The following is a 16,829-nucleotide window of genomic DNA, read 5'->3' on the forward strand; positions in this document are numbered from 1 at the left end:
ATCACTGTATCTCCACTCCTGTAAGAGTGGCTAGCATAGCATAGAAACCCAGTAAGTATTTCCTGGTCGACTGGATGTCGAGACATGTACATTTTTTCTGCTAAAGTGAATGCCCGCACAAATTAGGCCACGCCTTGGAGACTTCGATAGCCACGCCCCTCCCCTGTCCCTATAAGGAGGGAAAGAAGCCCAGCCTTGGCCCCGCCCCCGCCGCCGCGCAGGCGCTGACGCAAGCGCAGCAGGCGCGCGCTGTTTCCGGAAGTCGCGGCCGGCGTCACCGCTGCTGCTGCTTCAGCTACTGCCGCGGTCACCGCGGAATTCGGCGAGTAGAACCGCTGAGGCGGGCGCGGGCCCGGGCGGGGCCGGGGTTCCGGCCACTCGGCAGAATGGAGATAATCAGGAGCAGTGCGTGTCCGCCGTGCACCTCCCCGCCTCCCCACACCCGGCTGCCCCTGGCCTGCTAGGCCGAGACCATGGCCGGCCTGTTTGGCTGGGCCTGGGGCTGAGGCAGCCCCTCGGGGCTTTTCCCTCCTTAAGCCAGTGCGCCTCTTGGGGTCTTGTCCCGCTGCGGACCGTGCACTCTAGGGGCCTTGTACTTAACTCCTCCAACCCCGGTACCACCCGGGGCCTTGCCTTTCTCCGGCCCGGGAACCCCCCGGGGGTTGTCCCCCCTGGCCCATGCACCCCTCGAGGGCTTGATTCCCCTTGCCCCGGTGCACACCTCCAGGACTTTTCCCCTTCCGGCTCTCAGCCTCGGGAGCCCCTCGGCCCTCCTTCCCTCTCCCCTTAGCAGGAATTCAGGCCACTGGTTCTGAGCCTCTTTTCGGTTTCTCCGCAGATTTTAAGAGTAATCTTCACAAAGTGTACCAGGCCATAGAGGAGGCCGACTTCTTCGCCATCGATGGGGAGTTTTCAGGTATCCCTCCCTTGCAAGCTCAGGCTAGCACTTTGCAGTGCGTAGCCAAGGCTCCTTCAGTCCCCCAGCCCCCAACTTCTTCTGCTTGATGGTGGCTTCTTGCTGTTAGTAGTCTTGGGTGGGTTTCACAGGTCTCAATGTTACCCTTTAAACGTCTCAGAAGCACGAAAGAAATGAAGATACGCGTAGGTTTGCGATTGGACTCAGGATTTCAGATAGAGATGATGGTTTTGGTGCTGCTTAAAACAGTGCGACGTGTACATTGCAGAGAGCTTGACTTAGGGTCAGACTTTTTTTTTTTTTTCTTGATGGTAAAATAGGTATAACATGAAATTTGCCATTTTAAGTGGCTTAACAGTTAAGTGGCATTAAGTACATTCACACTGCTGTGCAAACATCACCATCCATCTCTAGGACTTCTTCATCTTCACAATCTGAAACTCTTTACACATTAAACTCGCCATTCTTCCTTTCCCCCAGCCTTTAGCAACCGCCATTTGTCTCTGAATTTGACTGCCCTTGACATCTCATATAATCTTACAATATTTGCCCTTTTGTGACCTGCTAGGGTCAGGTTTTTGCAGATAAATGAGATATTTCTTTATGCATTGGTGGACGTGTTCATTGCCTGCCTCAACAGGTGTGTATACAGGAAATACTTAACTGACACTTAAAGTTGCAAATTTTTTTCCCCTTTTTTAGGGGGAGCAAAGACTAGTTTTTAAATTGTTGATGTCAATGTGAACAGTTCACTCCCTTTGATATGGATATCTATTTTTGCTGTCTGATTTTCCATGTTTGAATCATGCAGGAATCCATGCAGGGGTAAATAGTATCCTTGGCTTTAAGTAGTTTCTAGTTGGAGTCACTTCCCTAGGAAGCTAAGAGTTTTCACCAGAAATAATTTTCTCTTAACCTTGAAGATACTTTCTTTGTATAGATATTAACCACTCCAAACTCTTGACCAAGACTGGAACTCTGGCAATAATATACTCAGGGATTTATTGATGTCTGCTTATACAAGAATCTTTTAAAGCAGCAAAACTTATTCAAGCATAGAGGTTGTTTTCTTAAATGATTACTGTGTTTTAAGTCACGTTTTAGACACTGCAACTGCCTATTCTCATGTTGAAACATTCGCATCTGTTAGTTCATTATTAGAGGGTTTAACCTGGTGGCCAGTGAAATTAATGCTTATTTTGAAAAAGCAAGTTAGGGAGTGCTTCCAAGTAACCTTAATTCATGATACGACGTTATAGAGGCACTGAATGGTTGACTGGCATTTTTACGTTAGTATTTATTAGTAAGCTAAAAATGTTTATTTCTTAAAATCTAGGAATCAGTGATGGACCTTCAGTCTCTGCCTTAACAAATGGTTTTGACACTCCAGAAGAAAGGTATCAGAAGCTTAAAAAGGCAAGTGGATGTGCTAGAAAATCTTTTTCTTTCTCATGGTAGTCTTCCTTATGTTAAATGATAGAGAAATATTGTTATTAAACTGGTGCATTAAGGTTTTGTAAGTGCTGTATTTTCTCCTCAAACCTAGCCATGAAGTGATTTTTTTTTTTGTTTTGTCTTGTTTTAGAGACAAGGTCTAGCTCTGTCACCCAGGCTGGGGTGCAGTGGCATGGTCATTGCTCTGTGGAGCCTTGAACTCCTGGCTCAAGTGATTCTCCTGCCACAGCCTCCGAAGTAGTTGGAACTACAGGCGCAAGCCACTGTGCCCAGCCAATTTTTTTTTTTTAATTTTTACATATTCTTTTGTAGAGATCGGTCTCACTTTGTTGACCAGGCTGGTCCCGAACTTCTGGCGTCAAATGATCCTCCTGCTTCAGCCTCCCAAAGTGCTGGGATTACAGGTGTGAGCCACCACACCTGGCCTTAACATGTTATTTTAATGATATTTAAAACAGCAAAAATAATTGTTTGCTGGAAAACATTTTGGGGAAGGTTTAGCATTTTCAGTCTTAATTTGATTCGTAGGAAATACGAGGCAGTTATTTTAATCATTTGGAAATAGACCTAATATGATTCTTTGGATGATGGATAAATAGGTCCTTAAATGGGAAAAGTATTATGAAATGTATACAAATTAATAATAATGCTGATTCATATGTGTAATCTGTTCTAATTGGAAGTATTCTGCTGAAGTCTCATTGAGTAATTCAGAAAGCCCACCTGTTTGAGAATGCTATGCTCACACGGAATATGCAGCACTATTGTGACAGATGTTTTATTTCCCTTTTCCAGCATTCCATGGACTTTTTGCTATTTCAGTTTGGCCTTTGCACCTTTAAGTATGACTACACAGATTCAAAGTAGGTTGTTTTAACAAACGTTGGGAATTCTGTTTTTGTGGCACAATGTCACCTCCTAAGTCTCCTTTTATCTTATCCCAGGTATATAACGAAGTCATTTAACTTCTATGTTTTCCCGAAACCGTTCAATAGATCCTCACCAGACGTCAAATTTGTTTGTCAGGTAAGTTCTTTTCTGAATTGCTGATGAGGCAGCATGGCGATGTGAAATCAGAATTTGGTTCTACTACTAACTTTGGGCTTTGGGGCGAATCATTTCACCTTTGACCTTCAGTTTTAGGGTAATAAATTAATGACCCTGTTATCTCCTCCTTTGCTGTAGAATGAATTAAGGGGGGCCAGGGGCGGTGGGTCATGCCTGTAATCCCAGCACTTTGGGAGGCCGGGGTGGGCGGATCATGAGGTCAGGAGATCGAGACCATCCTGACTAACACGGTGAACCCCTGTCTCTACTAAAAATTCCAAAAAAAAAGTTAGCCGAGCGTGGTCATGGGTGCCTGTAATCCCAGCTACTCGGGGAGGCTGAGGCAGGAGAATGGCGTGAACCTGGGAGGTGGAGGTTGCAGTGAGCCAAGATCACGCCATTGCACTCCAACCTGGGCAACAGAGCGAGACTCTATCTCAAAAAAAAAAAAATGAATTAAGGAATAAGATGCAGAGACAGACAGATAGATATGGGAACATGGGGTTTAGTAATTCTAAAGCTGAATTTGAGAACATAGCTTCGTAACTCCATTTGGGAATTTTATTATCTTACCGCCGAGTTGAACCACGTACACATCAAGACTTGCAGCCTTCTTGGCTGGACATGGTGGTTTATGCCTGTAATCCTAGCAGTTTTGAGGCCAAGACAGGAGAATCACTTGAGCTCAGGAGTCTTGAGACCAGCCTGGGCATAAAATAGTGAGACCTCATCTCTTTTTTAAAATAAAAATAAAAATAAAAATAAACAGAAGACTTGGAGGCTTCTCCCTATCCTAACACGTTCTCCTCGCATCCACTCCAAGGGTGTAGACCTTTATTTTCTGGAAAAGCAGAGTATGTGTGTATCCTATCCAAAAAGAGAAAGCCCAGAAGGGGTTCAACTATTTTTGCTGACTTCCTTTTCTCAAGCTTACTAATTAGGAAAGGGGGGTAGAAAAAAAAAACTACTGTTTTCTCTTGAGGAGGAGAGAGCTTAATTGATGGGTCAATATTAGGGAGGTTCTCCTTCAGGATATTCCCTCTAGAGGTGTTGTAGCTGACCTGGTAGACACTCAGTAAATATCACTTTTTCCTTTCTGCTCTCTTGATTATCTGTTACAATGGATAAGGAGAATGTAAATAAGGGGTATGGGTGTGTGGCTGTGTGATTAAAGATAAGTCTTAATCTTTTCTCCCTTAAAATCTTGCATCCTATCTTCTCTCCCACAAACAACATGAATTCATTGGAGTCTTGCCATGTTTCCCTTCTCTTGCAGATTAATGGTAATGCAGTTATGAAAGCCTCGAGGGTAGACTTCAGAATGATTGAGTTATGTCAAATTCTTTCTCAAAACTGGCAGCATATAAACACACGAAACCCAGAGTTAATCATATGCTTGTGGGCAAAACAGAAAAGGTGAAGGTTAAATTTTGATCTTATAGACAGTTTCCTAAATTAGTAAGTAAACCAGTTGACATTTTACCTTTACCCTGCAATCAGTTAGTAGCTATTTATCAATCACTGTGGTATGGGATACTTAAAGAGTATTTGTAAATTTTCTTTTCTTTTTTTTGAGATGAAGTTTCGCTCTTCTTGCCCAGGCTGGAGTGCAATGGCATGATCTTGGCTCACCTCAGCCTCTGCCTCCCGGGTTGAAGCGATTCTCCTGCCTCAGCCTCCCGAGTAGCTGGGATTACAGGCATGCACCAAGATGCTTGGCTAATTTTGTATTTTTAGTAGAGATGGGGCTTCTCCGTGTTGATCAGGCTGGTCTTGAACTCTCGACCCCAGGTGATCTGCCCGCCTCGGCCTCCTAAAGTGCTGGGATTACAGGCATGAGCCACCGCATCCGGCCTTACAGTTTTTTTTCTTTTTTGGTAAATTTTTCTTGAGGGAAAAGTAGGCTCAGTTGGGAAATTTGTGTGGATATAGTTTTCTAGCAGTACTAGCAACACAGAATTATTTAAAGTGGATTCCATGGCTTTGGCCATGGGTTAATCAAACAAAAACAGAGGGTGGCAATGAGACACCTTAGGGATGGCACTCGTTTCTTTTTTTTTTTTGCGATGGAGTTTCGCTCTTGTTGCCCAGGCTGGAGTGCAATGGCATGATCTCAGCTCATTGCAACCTCCACCTCCCAGGTTTAAGTGATTCTCCTGCGTCAGCCTCCTGAGTAGCTGTTACTACAGGCATGCACCATCATGCCAGCTAATTTTATATTTTTAGTAGAGATAGGGTTTCTCCATGTTGGTCAGGCTGGTCTCGAACTCCCAACCTCAGGTGATCCTCCCACCTTGGCCTCCCAAAGTGCTGGGATTATAGGCATGCACCACCATGCCGGCTAATTTTATATTTTTAGTAGAGATGGGGTTTCTCCATGTTGGTCAGGCTGGTCTCAAACTCCCGACCTCAGGTGATTCTCCCACTTTGGCCTCCCAAAGTGCTGGGATTACAGGCATGAGCCACCACATCTGGCCGATGGCACTCTGTTCTAAATGACCAAGACAAAACTGGTTATTTTGGGAAATGTATTGGAAACAGATCAGAGGAACTTCACCCATTGTACAAACCATGATTGTACACCTGGAATACTTAATACAGTTACAGTTGCCAGCCACTCCTTTAAAAAAAGCTATCATAGACTTGAAGATAGCCCAGAGAGTAATGTCTAAAACAGACGAATAAAAATGCTGGGATTCTCTGGTCTGGAAAAGGAAAGGCAGAGAAAAGGTTTAGACTCTGTAAATTTGGGAATTGTATGAAAAGGTAAATGTATTTTTGGATTTTCTTTGGTCTCTCATTTAAGATTTTTGTTTTATTTAAAATTCTATAGTTGTAGCAGAGTTGCATACAAGGGCATTATGTTCTGGAGTTAGTAAGTAGGATGAAAATTGGGTCAAAATCTCTCTCAGAAAGCTCTTTTTTTTTTTTTTCTTGAGACGGAGTCTCGCTCCGTCGCCCAGACTGGAGTGCAGTGGCGCAATCTTGGCTCACTGCAAGCTCTGCCTCCCTGGTTCACACCATTCTCCTGCCTCAGCCTCTCCGAGTCGCTGGGACTACAGACGCCCGCCACCACGCCCGGCTAATTTTTTTTTGTATTTTTAGTAGAGACGGGGTTTCACCATGGTCTCGATCTCCTGACCTCGTGATCCGCCCGCCTCGGCCTCCCAAAGTGCTGAGATTACAAGCATGAGCCACCGCGCCCGGCCTCAGAAAGCTCTTATCACCCTTAAAGCATATAGGATTTGAGGATGCAACAACTTAATATGGTCTTTAAAAAATAAGACCCAGTGTGCACAGTGAGGTGCTCCCATATGCTTGTCAAGACGTGGAGGAATGGGCTGACAGAACCACACTCACACCCAGAAGAGTGTGTTTGTAGAATAGTGGGGCAGTCAGGATAGCATGACACTTACATCATTTTTGTCTTCTCCTTTTTCTTTTCTTCCTCTTCCTTTTTCTGGCTGAAGAACTGTAGTTGAATTCATAGAAGGTATTTTATATATATGGGTTGTGAAAAACTGAAGCATAACTGCTGTATGTAGAGTAACAGATGTGTTTCTTTTCTTTTCTTTTTTTTTTTTTTTTTTTTTTTTGAGATGGAGTCTTGCTCTGTCACCCAGGCTGGAGTGCAGTGGTGCGATCTCGGCTCACTGCAACCTCCGCCTCCCAGGTTCAAGCAGTTCTCTTGTCTCAGCCTCCTGAGTAGCTGGGACTACAGGCACCTGCCACCACACCCTGCTAATTTTTGTATTTTTGATAGAGACAGCGTTTCACCATATTGGTCAGGCTGGTCTCAAACTCCTGACCTCAGGTGATCCACCAGCCTTGGCCTCCCAGTGTACTGGGATTACAGACGTGAGCCATCGCGCCTGGCCAGATGTGTTTCTTTTTTTTTTTTTTTCTTTTTTTTGTTTTTGAGACGGAGTTTTGCTCTGTTGCCAGGCTGCAGTGCAGTGGTGCGATGTTGGCTTACCACAACCTCCACCTCCTGGGTTCAAGTGATCCTCCTGCCTCAGCCTCCCGAGTAGCTGGGACTACAGACACGTGCTACTATGCCCAGCTAATTTTTGTATTTTTATTAGAGACAGGGTTTTAACATGTTGGCCAGGATGGTCTCATCTCTTGACCTCGTGATCTGCCCACCTTAGCCTCCCAAAGTGCTGGGATTACAGGTACTAGCCACCGTGCCTGGCTGTGTTTCCCTTCTTACATCCTTTTCACATGCCACTTCCTTCCCATTTTACTCCTTTTTTCCTAGCTTTTATGTACATGTGTACATATACACATATGCCTAGACACACATACATATTAGTTTTTTGTTTTTTTTTTTTTTGAGACAAAGTCTCTCTGTCACCAAGGCTGGAGTGCAGTGGTGTTCTCATGGCTCACTGCAGCCTTGACCTCGCCGGCTCAAGTGATCCTCCTGCCTTAGCCTCCGCAGTCGCTGGAACTACAGGCACATGCCACCATGCCCAGCTAATTTTTTTATTTTTTGTAGAGCCAAGGTTTTACCGTGTTGCCTTGGCTCGTCTCGAACTCCTGGGCTCAAGTGATCTGCCCACTTTGGCTTCCCAAGGTGCTAGGATTACAAGCATGTACCACTGCACCAGGCTTACATTTTAAAAAATGGGCCGGGCGCAGTGGCTCACGCCTGTAATCCCAGCACTTTGGGAGGCCGAGGCGGGCAGATCACGAGGTCAGGAGATTGAGACCATCCTGGCTAACACGGTGAAACCCTGTTTCTACTAAAAATACAAAAAAAATTAGCCAGGCTTGGTGGTGGGCGCCTGTAGTCCCAGCTACTCAGGCGGCTGAGGCAGGAGAATGGCGTGAACCTGGGAGGTGGAGCTTGCACTGAGCCAAGATCGCGCCACTGCACTCCAGCCTGGGTGACAGAGCGAGAGTCCGTCTCAAATATATATATGGAATCCTAATATTCACATTTTATGCAGTTCACATTTGCCACTCAGCAGAATGTCTTTTATTTCATAGTGTGGATACATATAATTTGTTTAATCAGTTATTTAATTGAAATTTGGAGGCTTTCCAATGGTTATCAGCAATTCTGTAGTCAACTTCTGTGTTCAGTATATCTTTTTGTATTTGTAAGAATTTTTTTGTATTATAGATTGCCTAGAAGGGGAGTTGTTGAGACATAGGATATTTGCATTTAAAGTTTTGACGGATGTCGCAAATTGTCCTCCCAAATACCTGTTCTCATATCTTGAATCTTTTCATTTTATTTTTTTTTTTGAGACGGAGTCTCACTCTGTCACCCAGGCTGGAGTGCAGTGGCACTATCTTGGCTCACTGTAACCTCCGCCTCCCGAGTTCAAGTGATTCTTCTGCCTCAGCCTCCCAAGTAGTTGGGTCTACAGGTGCGTGCCACCGTGCCTGGCTAATTTTTGTAGTTTTAGTAGAGACAGGGTTTCACCATGTTGGCCAGGCTGGTCTGAAATTCCTGACCTCAAGCGATCTGCCCGCCTTAGCCTCCCAAAGTGCTGGAATTACAGGCGTGAGACACTGCTCCCAGCCTCGTCTCTTCAATCTTGAAAATGTTACATTTATGACAAATCAAAGGTAGTGGCTAGTAAACCCCAAAAGGTTTTGTTAGTTCAAAGGTTTTTTTTTTTTTTTGAGACGGAGTCCCTATCGCCCAGGCTGGAGTGCAGTGATGTGATCTTGGCTCACTGCAAGCTCTGCCTCACATGTTCATGCCATTCTCCTGCCTCAGCCTCCCAAGTAGCTGGGACTACAAGAGCTGCCACCACGCCCAGCTGATTTTTTGTATTTTTAGTAGAGACGGTTTCACCGTATTAGGCAGGATGGTCTTGATCTCTTGACCTCATGATCCGCCTGCCTCGGCCTCCCAAAGTGCTCGGATTACAGGCATGAGCCACCGTGTCTGGCCAAGTTCAAAGATTTTCTTAAAAATTGTGGTAAAATATACATAACATAAATTTTACTATTCTAACCGTATTTAAATCTATAGCTCAGTGGCATTAAGTACATTGACACTATTGTACAACCCAAAGAGTGTTGTTTTGATTAGAAAATAAGCAGCTTCAGAAAAGGCATAGATGACTCTGACTTTGAATTTAGTGAGATAAAGTAGGATGTTTTGGTGTCTAGTACTAGAAGGACAAAAATGCCTTCCACAGTTTGTCTTTCAGTGCTTTTGTCAGAGACAGAATGTTTAGGTGGGCAGAAATATAAGAACACTCAGCCGTGGTAGACAGAAGCCCGCAGACCAAATCAAAATACATTTAGTCTTGGTTCTTGGTTCAGGACAGGATTAAAAAAGAAGTGCGGGTAGGGAAAGATTGCTTGTTGTAAAGTATAAAAGCCTGGACACAATGGAAGTGATTTGCGTGCACTCCCATTTGTTTGTGTGTTTTTCTGTGTTCAGATTGCCTTTTTATATCTCACCATTTCAAAATGATTTGTTTTGGTTATTAAAGATATATATGGTATTTACCTTTTAACATAAGATTAAAAAAATAAGTAAATGAAAATTTGAAAGAAAAGAAAAATGATACAATCACTATGGTATGAATAGAACACAGAATTTGTGCCAAAGAAAGTGCAATTTGTTTGTCCCTGAGCTTCCTAGCAGCAAAGAAAAGAGGGAAACACAGTCATTCCGTGGTCCATAGGATTAGGACAATCCAGAACTCAGGATTAATATAGCTTTCCCCAGAATAGAGACCTCAGAACTTTTACCCTTGAATTATAAGTAAATGATTACTGTAGAAAACCTGATCTTCAGTCACATCTCTGAAGTCAGTACTGTGATGAGTTTAATGGAACTGTTTGTTACCATGTCCTTCAGTCTAGACTGATGGTATAATGTCAAAGTACAGTGTAGTAAAGGGACCAGATGAAAATGATTCAGATGTGTAGTGTAGCCTGCTGATGTTCTGACTTGGCCAAGAATAAAATTAGAGTAGCTACAGTAATGCTTATTTCTTAAGTTCATTTGAGTATGAACTCCATAGTTTTGCCATACTTGTGTTTCATCTATAGTATCGTTTACTTAATATGGTGTTTTTTGTTTTTTGTTTTTGAGACAGTCTCACTCTTGTCGCCCAGGCTGGAGTGCAGTGGCACAATCTCAGCTCACTGCAAACTCCTCCTCCCTGGTTCCCGCCATTCTGCTGCCTCAGCCTCCCTAGTAGCTGGGACTACAGGTGCCCACCACCGTGCCCAGCTAATTTTTTGTATTTTTAGTAGAGACGGGGTTTCACTATGTTAGCCAGGATGGTCTCGATGTCCTGACTTCGTAATCCGCCTGCCTGGGCCTCCCAAAGTGCTGGGATTACAGGCATGAGCCACCACACTCAGCCTGGTTTTTGTTTTTTTTTAAGAGACAGGGTCTTGTTCTGTCACCCACGCTGGAGTCCAGCTGTGTGATCACAGCTCACTGCAGACTTGAACTTCTGGGCTGAAATGATTTTCTGATTCTCCCACCTCAGCCTGTGGGATAGCTGGGACTACAGATGGGAACCACCACACCTGGCTAATTTTTAAATTTTTTGTAGAGATGGGTCTCCTTATGCTACTCAGGCTGGTCTTGAACTCTTGGGCTCAAGCGATCCTCCCACCATCTCCCAAAGTTCTGGGATTACAGGTGTGAGCCACTGCCCCCAGCCTAATATATACTTATTTTTAAATAATTTTATTATTATTATTTTTAATTGAGGTGGGGTGTTGCCATGCTGCCCAGGCTGGTCACACAAAGTCCTGGGCTCAAGCGATGCAACCACCTCAGCCTCCCAAAGTGCTGGGATTACAAGTGTGAGCCACCATGTCCAGCCCAGTCTAATGTTTTTATTTAAATCTGGGAACATATTTTGGCTCATGCTAGGTTCGAGATATATTTGTTTAGTAAGGCTTATTATTGGGAACTTCTCTTTTGATCTTTTTTGTTTTGAGACAAGGTCTCACTTTGTCACTTAGGCTGGAGTGCAGTGGCATGATGGTAGCCCACTACAGCCTCAGGCTCCTGACCTTCCATACTTAAGTGATCCTCCTGCCTCAGCCCCTGGGTAGCTGGGACTGCAGGCATGTGCTACCATGCCTGGCTAATTTTTAAATTTTTTGTGGCGATAGGATCTCACTGTTTTGCCGAAGCTGGTCTTGAACTCCTGGGCTCAAGCGATCTTCCTCCCTTGGCCTCCCTAAGTGCTAGGATTACAGATGCGAACCACTGTGCCTGGTGTCTCTTTTGATCTTCAACATTGAGAACATTTAATTAAGATTTTGTGTTTTCATTATCTAATTTGAGGTGGATGTCAGTGTCTTATAACCTGTGCATGTAGCTATGTTAAACTTGAACCTGGGACAGGGTAATAAAATACAAATTAGTTCTATTTATAGTTTCCTAGTCAGTACTACAACGGTCAAGAGATCAGGAGCTTTCTGCCTGTTGGGAGAATATCTGTTCACGCAGTGCATTTTTTTTTTTTTTTTTGAGACAGAGTCTTGCTCTGTCACCTGGGCTGGAGTGCAGTGGTTCTCTTGGTTCATTGCAACCTCCACCTCCCAAACTCAAACAATTTTCCTGCCTCAGCCTCCTGAGTAACTGGGATTGCAGGTGCACACCATCACACCCAGCTATAATTTTTTTTTTTTTTTGAGACAGAGTCTTGCTCTGTCACCCAGGCTGGAGTGCAGTGGCGCGATCTCGGCTCACTGCAAGCTCTGCCTCTCGGGTTCACGCCATTCTCCTGCTTCAGCCTCCCCAGCAGCTGGGACTAGAGGCGCACGCTGCCTTGCCTGGCTAATTTTTTTGTATTTTTAGTAGAGACGTGTTAGCCAGGATGGTCTCGATCTCCCGACCTCGTGATCTACCCGCCTTGGTCTCTCAAAGTGCTGGGATTACGGGTGTGAGCCACCGCGCCTGGCACACCCGGCTAATTTTTGTATTTTTAGTAGAGACAGGGTTTCATCATGTTGACCAGTCTGATCTCAAACTTCTGACCGGCTGGTCTCGAACTTCTGACCTCAAGTGATGTGCCCACCTCTGCCTCCCGAAGTGCTGGGATTACAGGCATGAGCCACTGTGCCCGTCTACTCAGTAGATTTTTTAAAAATATTATGAAGCAGGTTGGGTGTGGTGACTCACGTCTATAATCTCAGCACTTTGGGAGGCCAAGGCAGGAGGATTGCTTGAGTCCAGAAGTTTGAGACCAGCCTGGGCAACATAGTGAGACCCTGTCTATTAAAAAAAAAAATGTGAAACAAAGGATGTTTGTTTTGTAAGCTGTAAAGGAGAAGAGCCCAAATGTTTTAAGCAAGTTAATGGATCGTTTGTGGAGTAGAAATTCCTTGTATTGTGACCTCTGGCACATTGCTTCCTTGCCTTATTGTCTTTGTTTTCTTCTTTGAGTTACTTCTCTGCATTTCTTTATGTTTCTGCCACTAACATCCCCAAAACGTGTGTTCTGTTTACTCTGTTTCAGAGCTCCAGCATTGACTTTCTAGCAAGCCAGGGATTTGATTTTAATAAAGTTTTTCGAAATGGTAAGATTATGGGTAACCTATCTTTAGAGCTTATAAACCTTCAAAATGTCCTTGGGAAGTAAGTCTGAACTTGGTTGAGAATTATTATTTTGTGCCTGCTGAGACACTATCTCAGAGTTCCAGCATACATGTGCAGCCCGTACACATGTGCAGCCTTAGAATTTTAAAAACTTGGTTACTATGATTTATTTATTTTTTTTTTTTTTGAGAGGAGTCTTGCTCTGTCGCCCAGGCTGGAGTGCGGTGGCGTGATCTCGGCTCACTGCAAGCTCTGCCTCCCAGGTTCATGCCATTCTCCTGGCTCAGCCTCCCAAGTAGCTGGGACTATAGGCGCCCACCACCATGCCTGGCTAATTTTTTGTATTTTTAGTAGAGACGTGGTTTCACCATGTTAGCCAGGATGGTCTAGATCTCCTGACCTCGTGATCTGCCCGCCTCGGCCTCCAAAAAATGCTGTGATTACAAGTGTGAGCCACCATGCCTGGCCTACTGTGATCTTTTTTTTTTTTTAAAAAAAAAAAAAACTTAATCAGCCATGAGCGGAACAGAATAAATCCTACTTCATTTAACTCTGATAGGGCCTTTCAAACTCCTGTTTTTATTGAGTGCAGTTTATTCTACCACTGGTGTGATATAGTGGCCTAACTCACCACCTCTGGGGAGTGCTTCCTTGTTTTCTTCCAGTGTAACAAGAGGTGTGTAGTTTAGAAATGTCCTGTATTCCAGTGATGCTGTAATGAAAACCTTCTTTTCCAGCTAGTGCATGTTTATATTTATTTTATTTTTTATAACACCTCTGCTGGCAGGAATTATTTTTAATTTTTTTTTTTGAGACAGGGTCCCACTCTGTCGCCCAGGCTGAGTGCAGTGGTGCAGTCATATAGCTCACTGGAGCCTTGACCTCCTGGGCTCAAGTGATCCTCCCACGTCACCCTGCCGTGTGGCTGGGTGCTGTGCGCCACCATGCGTGGCTGATTTTTGAATTTTTTGTAGAAATGGGATTTCGCCATTGCCCAGGCTGGTCCCAAACTCCTGTCCTCGAACAATCCACCTGCCTTGGCCTCCCAGCGTGCTGGGATTACAGGCATGAGACACCACACCCTGCCTACCTGTTGCTTTTTTAATAGTTGGAGACAGTACCTTAGTTTCTTATGGGAGAAGGAAAGTGCAGAGACTGCACGATTGATAATGGCTAACTTGCTAGAGTGATGGCCTGGGGAGCACCTGAGGAAGGGACTGTGTCTCGTTCATTTCACATCCCCTTGCATAGCATGATTTCCCTTCTATATCATGGAGGTGACCACCAAATATTTGATTCATAAATGGGTGCATGAGTACTGGACATCAGAGCGTTTCAGATTGGTTTTCCTTCCTCTTCATTTGTTTCTCTAAAAGTGTTTGGAAAGACTGTGCTTTTTGCAGTGGTATTAAGTATGTACAAGGTCAATATTTTAATTTAATTATTTACATAAATTTTGTTTGTTTTTTCCCCATGGTGAATGTAGAATTAATGAATGAAAGAGGGAAGGAGGTTTATCCCAACAAAAATAACTGAACTTTTCTCAAAAAAAAAGTACATGGGCTTCAAATGAATTCTCCTCTTCTCAGCAGAACCTCTTTGCAAGGTGTTTTTTTTTTTTTTTTTGAGACGGAGTCTTGCTCTGTCGCCCAGGCTGGAGTGCAGTGGCGCAATCTCGGCTCACTGCAAGCTCCGCCTCCTGGGTTCACGCCATTCTCCTGCCTCAGCCTCTCGGAGTAGCTGGGACTACAGGCGCCCGCCACCACGCCCGGCTAATTTTTTTGTATTTTTAGTAGAGACGGGGTTTCACTGTGGTCTCGATCTCCTGACCTCATGATCTGCCCGCCTCGGCCTCCCAAAGTGCTGGGATTACAAGCATGAGCCACCGCGCCTGGCCCTTTGCAAGGTGTTTAGTACCCATGCCATATTGGTGGTTTTTTTTTTTGGAGACAGAATCTCACCGTGTTGCCCAGGCTGGAGTGCAGTGGTATGATCTCGACTCACCACAGCCTCCGCCTAACAGGTTCAAGCGATACTCGTGCCTCATCCTCCCGAGTAGCTGAGAGCACAGGCACATGCCACCATGCACACCTAATTTATGTATTTTTAGTAGAGATCGGGTTTCACTATGTTGGCTAGGCTGGCCTTGAACTCCTGACCTCAAGTGATTCAGTCACTTTTGCCTCTTAAAGTGCTGGGATTACAGGCATGAGCCACTGGGCCTGGCCCATATTGTTTTTTAATTGCTTCATTGGTGCTACATCTTAATTTTTATTGATTTTGATCTTTGGAGGTAATAAAAACAAAATTGTTTTGAGCCAAAACTGCTTCACATAGTGACTGAACGAGCAGAGCAATACAGTTTGGGTGTTATAAAGAAATTTTTTTTATTTGTCTCATACTTGACTCTGAAAGCCATGATAAAATAGAAGTTCCAAATGCAGCAGCATCTCTTGAAGGAACCACTTTATCTGGTACTTGTATGGATGCATAGTTCTAACTTGGTTTTTTTTTTTTTTTTTCATAAAAGGAGAGAAACAGCCAGATTGGAATGTGCCTCCTTCTTCTGTTTTATAGTCATGCCCTGGAATATTTTGGTCACGATAGTCAGGACTCCCAGGTCATCCATACTACCAAGCCTCATCCCATGCTGTTGTTGATATGCTCTAAATCTGACTTAGACCCTCATCTCTCTCCATTTTCAAGGCTTTCCATTCAGACTTTGTAAATGTCAGGCCCTTTCTTTATAGCAGTCTTCTCTCAAGTTCCTTTGATTTCTTTGTCTGGAAGGAAATCAGATGACTCCTCTTGTTAGTTTCCCCCTGTAACCTTCTCCATCCCTGGTGGTTTTCCCTCTCACTCTTGTCTTACTCTGGCCAGGCTGTGCTAGGTGTCCTCCTTGTTTCCCCATGCCACCTTCAGACACCAGAATTTTCCTTTCTTTTCTTTTCTGTTTTTGAGACAGAGTTTCGCTCTTGTTGCCCAGGCTGGAGTGCAATGGTGCGATCTCGGCTCACCGCAACCTCTGCCTCCCGGGTTCAAGTGATTCTCCTGCCTCACCCTCCCAAGTAGCTGGGATTACAGGCATATGCCACCACACCCAGCTAATTTTGTATTTTTAGTAGAGACAGTTTCTCCATGTTGGCCAGGCTGGTCTCCAACTCCCGACCTCAGATGATCCACCTGCCTCGGCCTCCCAAAGTGCTGGGATTACAGGTGTGATCGCCGTGCCCGTCCCCTGAATTTTCTTTTGTACGGGAGCCACCATTCTCAGGCTGTCACCAGCTCTGCCGCCCCTCTGTGCTGACTCCCGTAGGCACAGCGTGCATCATAGCCTTGGCTTTAGTGTGTTATCATTCTCTCCGCTCCTTCCCCTCTCTGGGTGACTTTAGTATCCTCAAGGATAACCAGCAAATGCTCTGGTCTGTTTCTTGACCAGGTGGTCAGCAGTCTTTCTATCTCTCTTTAGTCCTCTATACCAATGGCGGCGTCATGGGTCTTAGGGTCAAAAACTGCACCTCTCATTTACTCTGTTTTTTTCTTTTTTTCCATTTTTGAGACAGGATGTTGCTTTGTCACCAGGCTGGAGTGCACTGGCACATTCATGACTCACTGCAACCTTGACCTCCTCGGCCCAAGTGATTCTCCCACCTCAGCCTTCCGTGTAGCTGGAACCATAGGTGCACACCATCATGCCCAGCTAATTTTTATGTTTTTTATAGAGGCAGGGTGTCACTACATTTTCCCGGCTGGTCTCAAACTCCTGGGTTCAAGCAGTATTCCTGCCGCCGCCCCCTAAAGCTCTGGGATTATAGGAATGACCTGTTGTGCATGGCCTCATTTATTGTTTTTAGTGTTTTTAAT

At 44.6% G+C, this 16,829-nt stretch overlaps 1 protein-coding gene across 2 annotated transcripts in view; it reads left to right on the plus strand.

Annotated features, from left to right (window-relative positions):
* Positions 1–249: 249 nt before the first annotated feature.
* PARN (poly(A)-specific ribonuclease) overlaps positions 250–16,829 on the plus strand; it is a 197,371-nt gene continuing 180,791 nt past the window's right edge. For both annotated transcript variants that reach the window (XM_032144568.2, XM_032144569.2), the window contains exons 1-6: positions 250–405; positions 839–916; positions 2,253–2,332; positions 3,167–3,234; positions 3,316–3,397; positions 12,886–12,946. In XM_032144568.2, coding sequence (XP_032000459.1) covers positions 387–405; positions 839–916; positions 2,253–2,332; positions 3,167–3,234; positions 3,316–3,397; positions 12,886–12,946 — 388 coding nt within the window. In that variant the 5' untranslated portion in view covers positions 250–386. The remainder of the gene's footprint in view (positions 406–838; positions 917–2,252; positions 2,333–3,166; positions 3,235–3,315; positions 3,398–12,885; positions 12,947–16,829) is intronic.

Source organism: Hylobates moloch, unplaced genomic scaffold (genome assembly GCF_009828535.3).
Source record: "Hylobates moloch isolate HMO894 unplaced genomic scaffold, HMol_V3 SCAFFOLD_23, whole genome shotgun sequence".
NCBI classification, from domain to species: Eukaryota; Metazoa; Chordata; class Mammalia; order Primates; family Hylobatidae; genus Hylobates; species Hylobates moloch.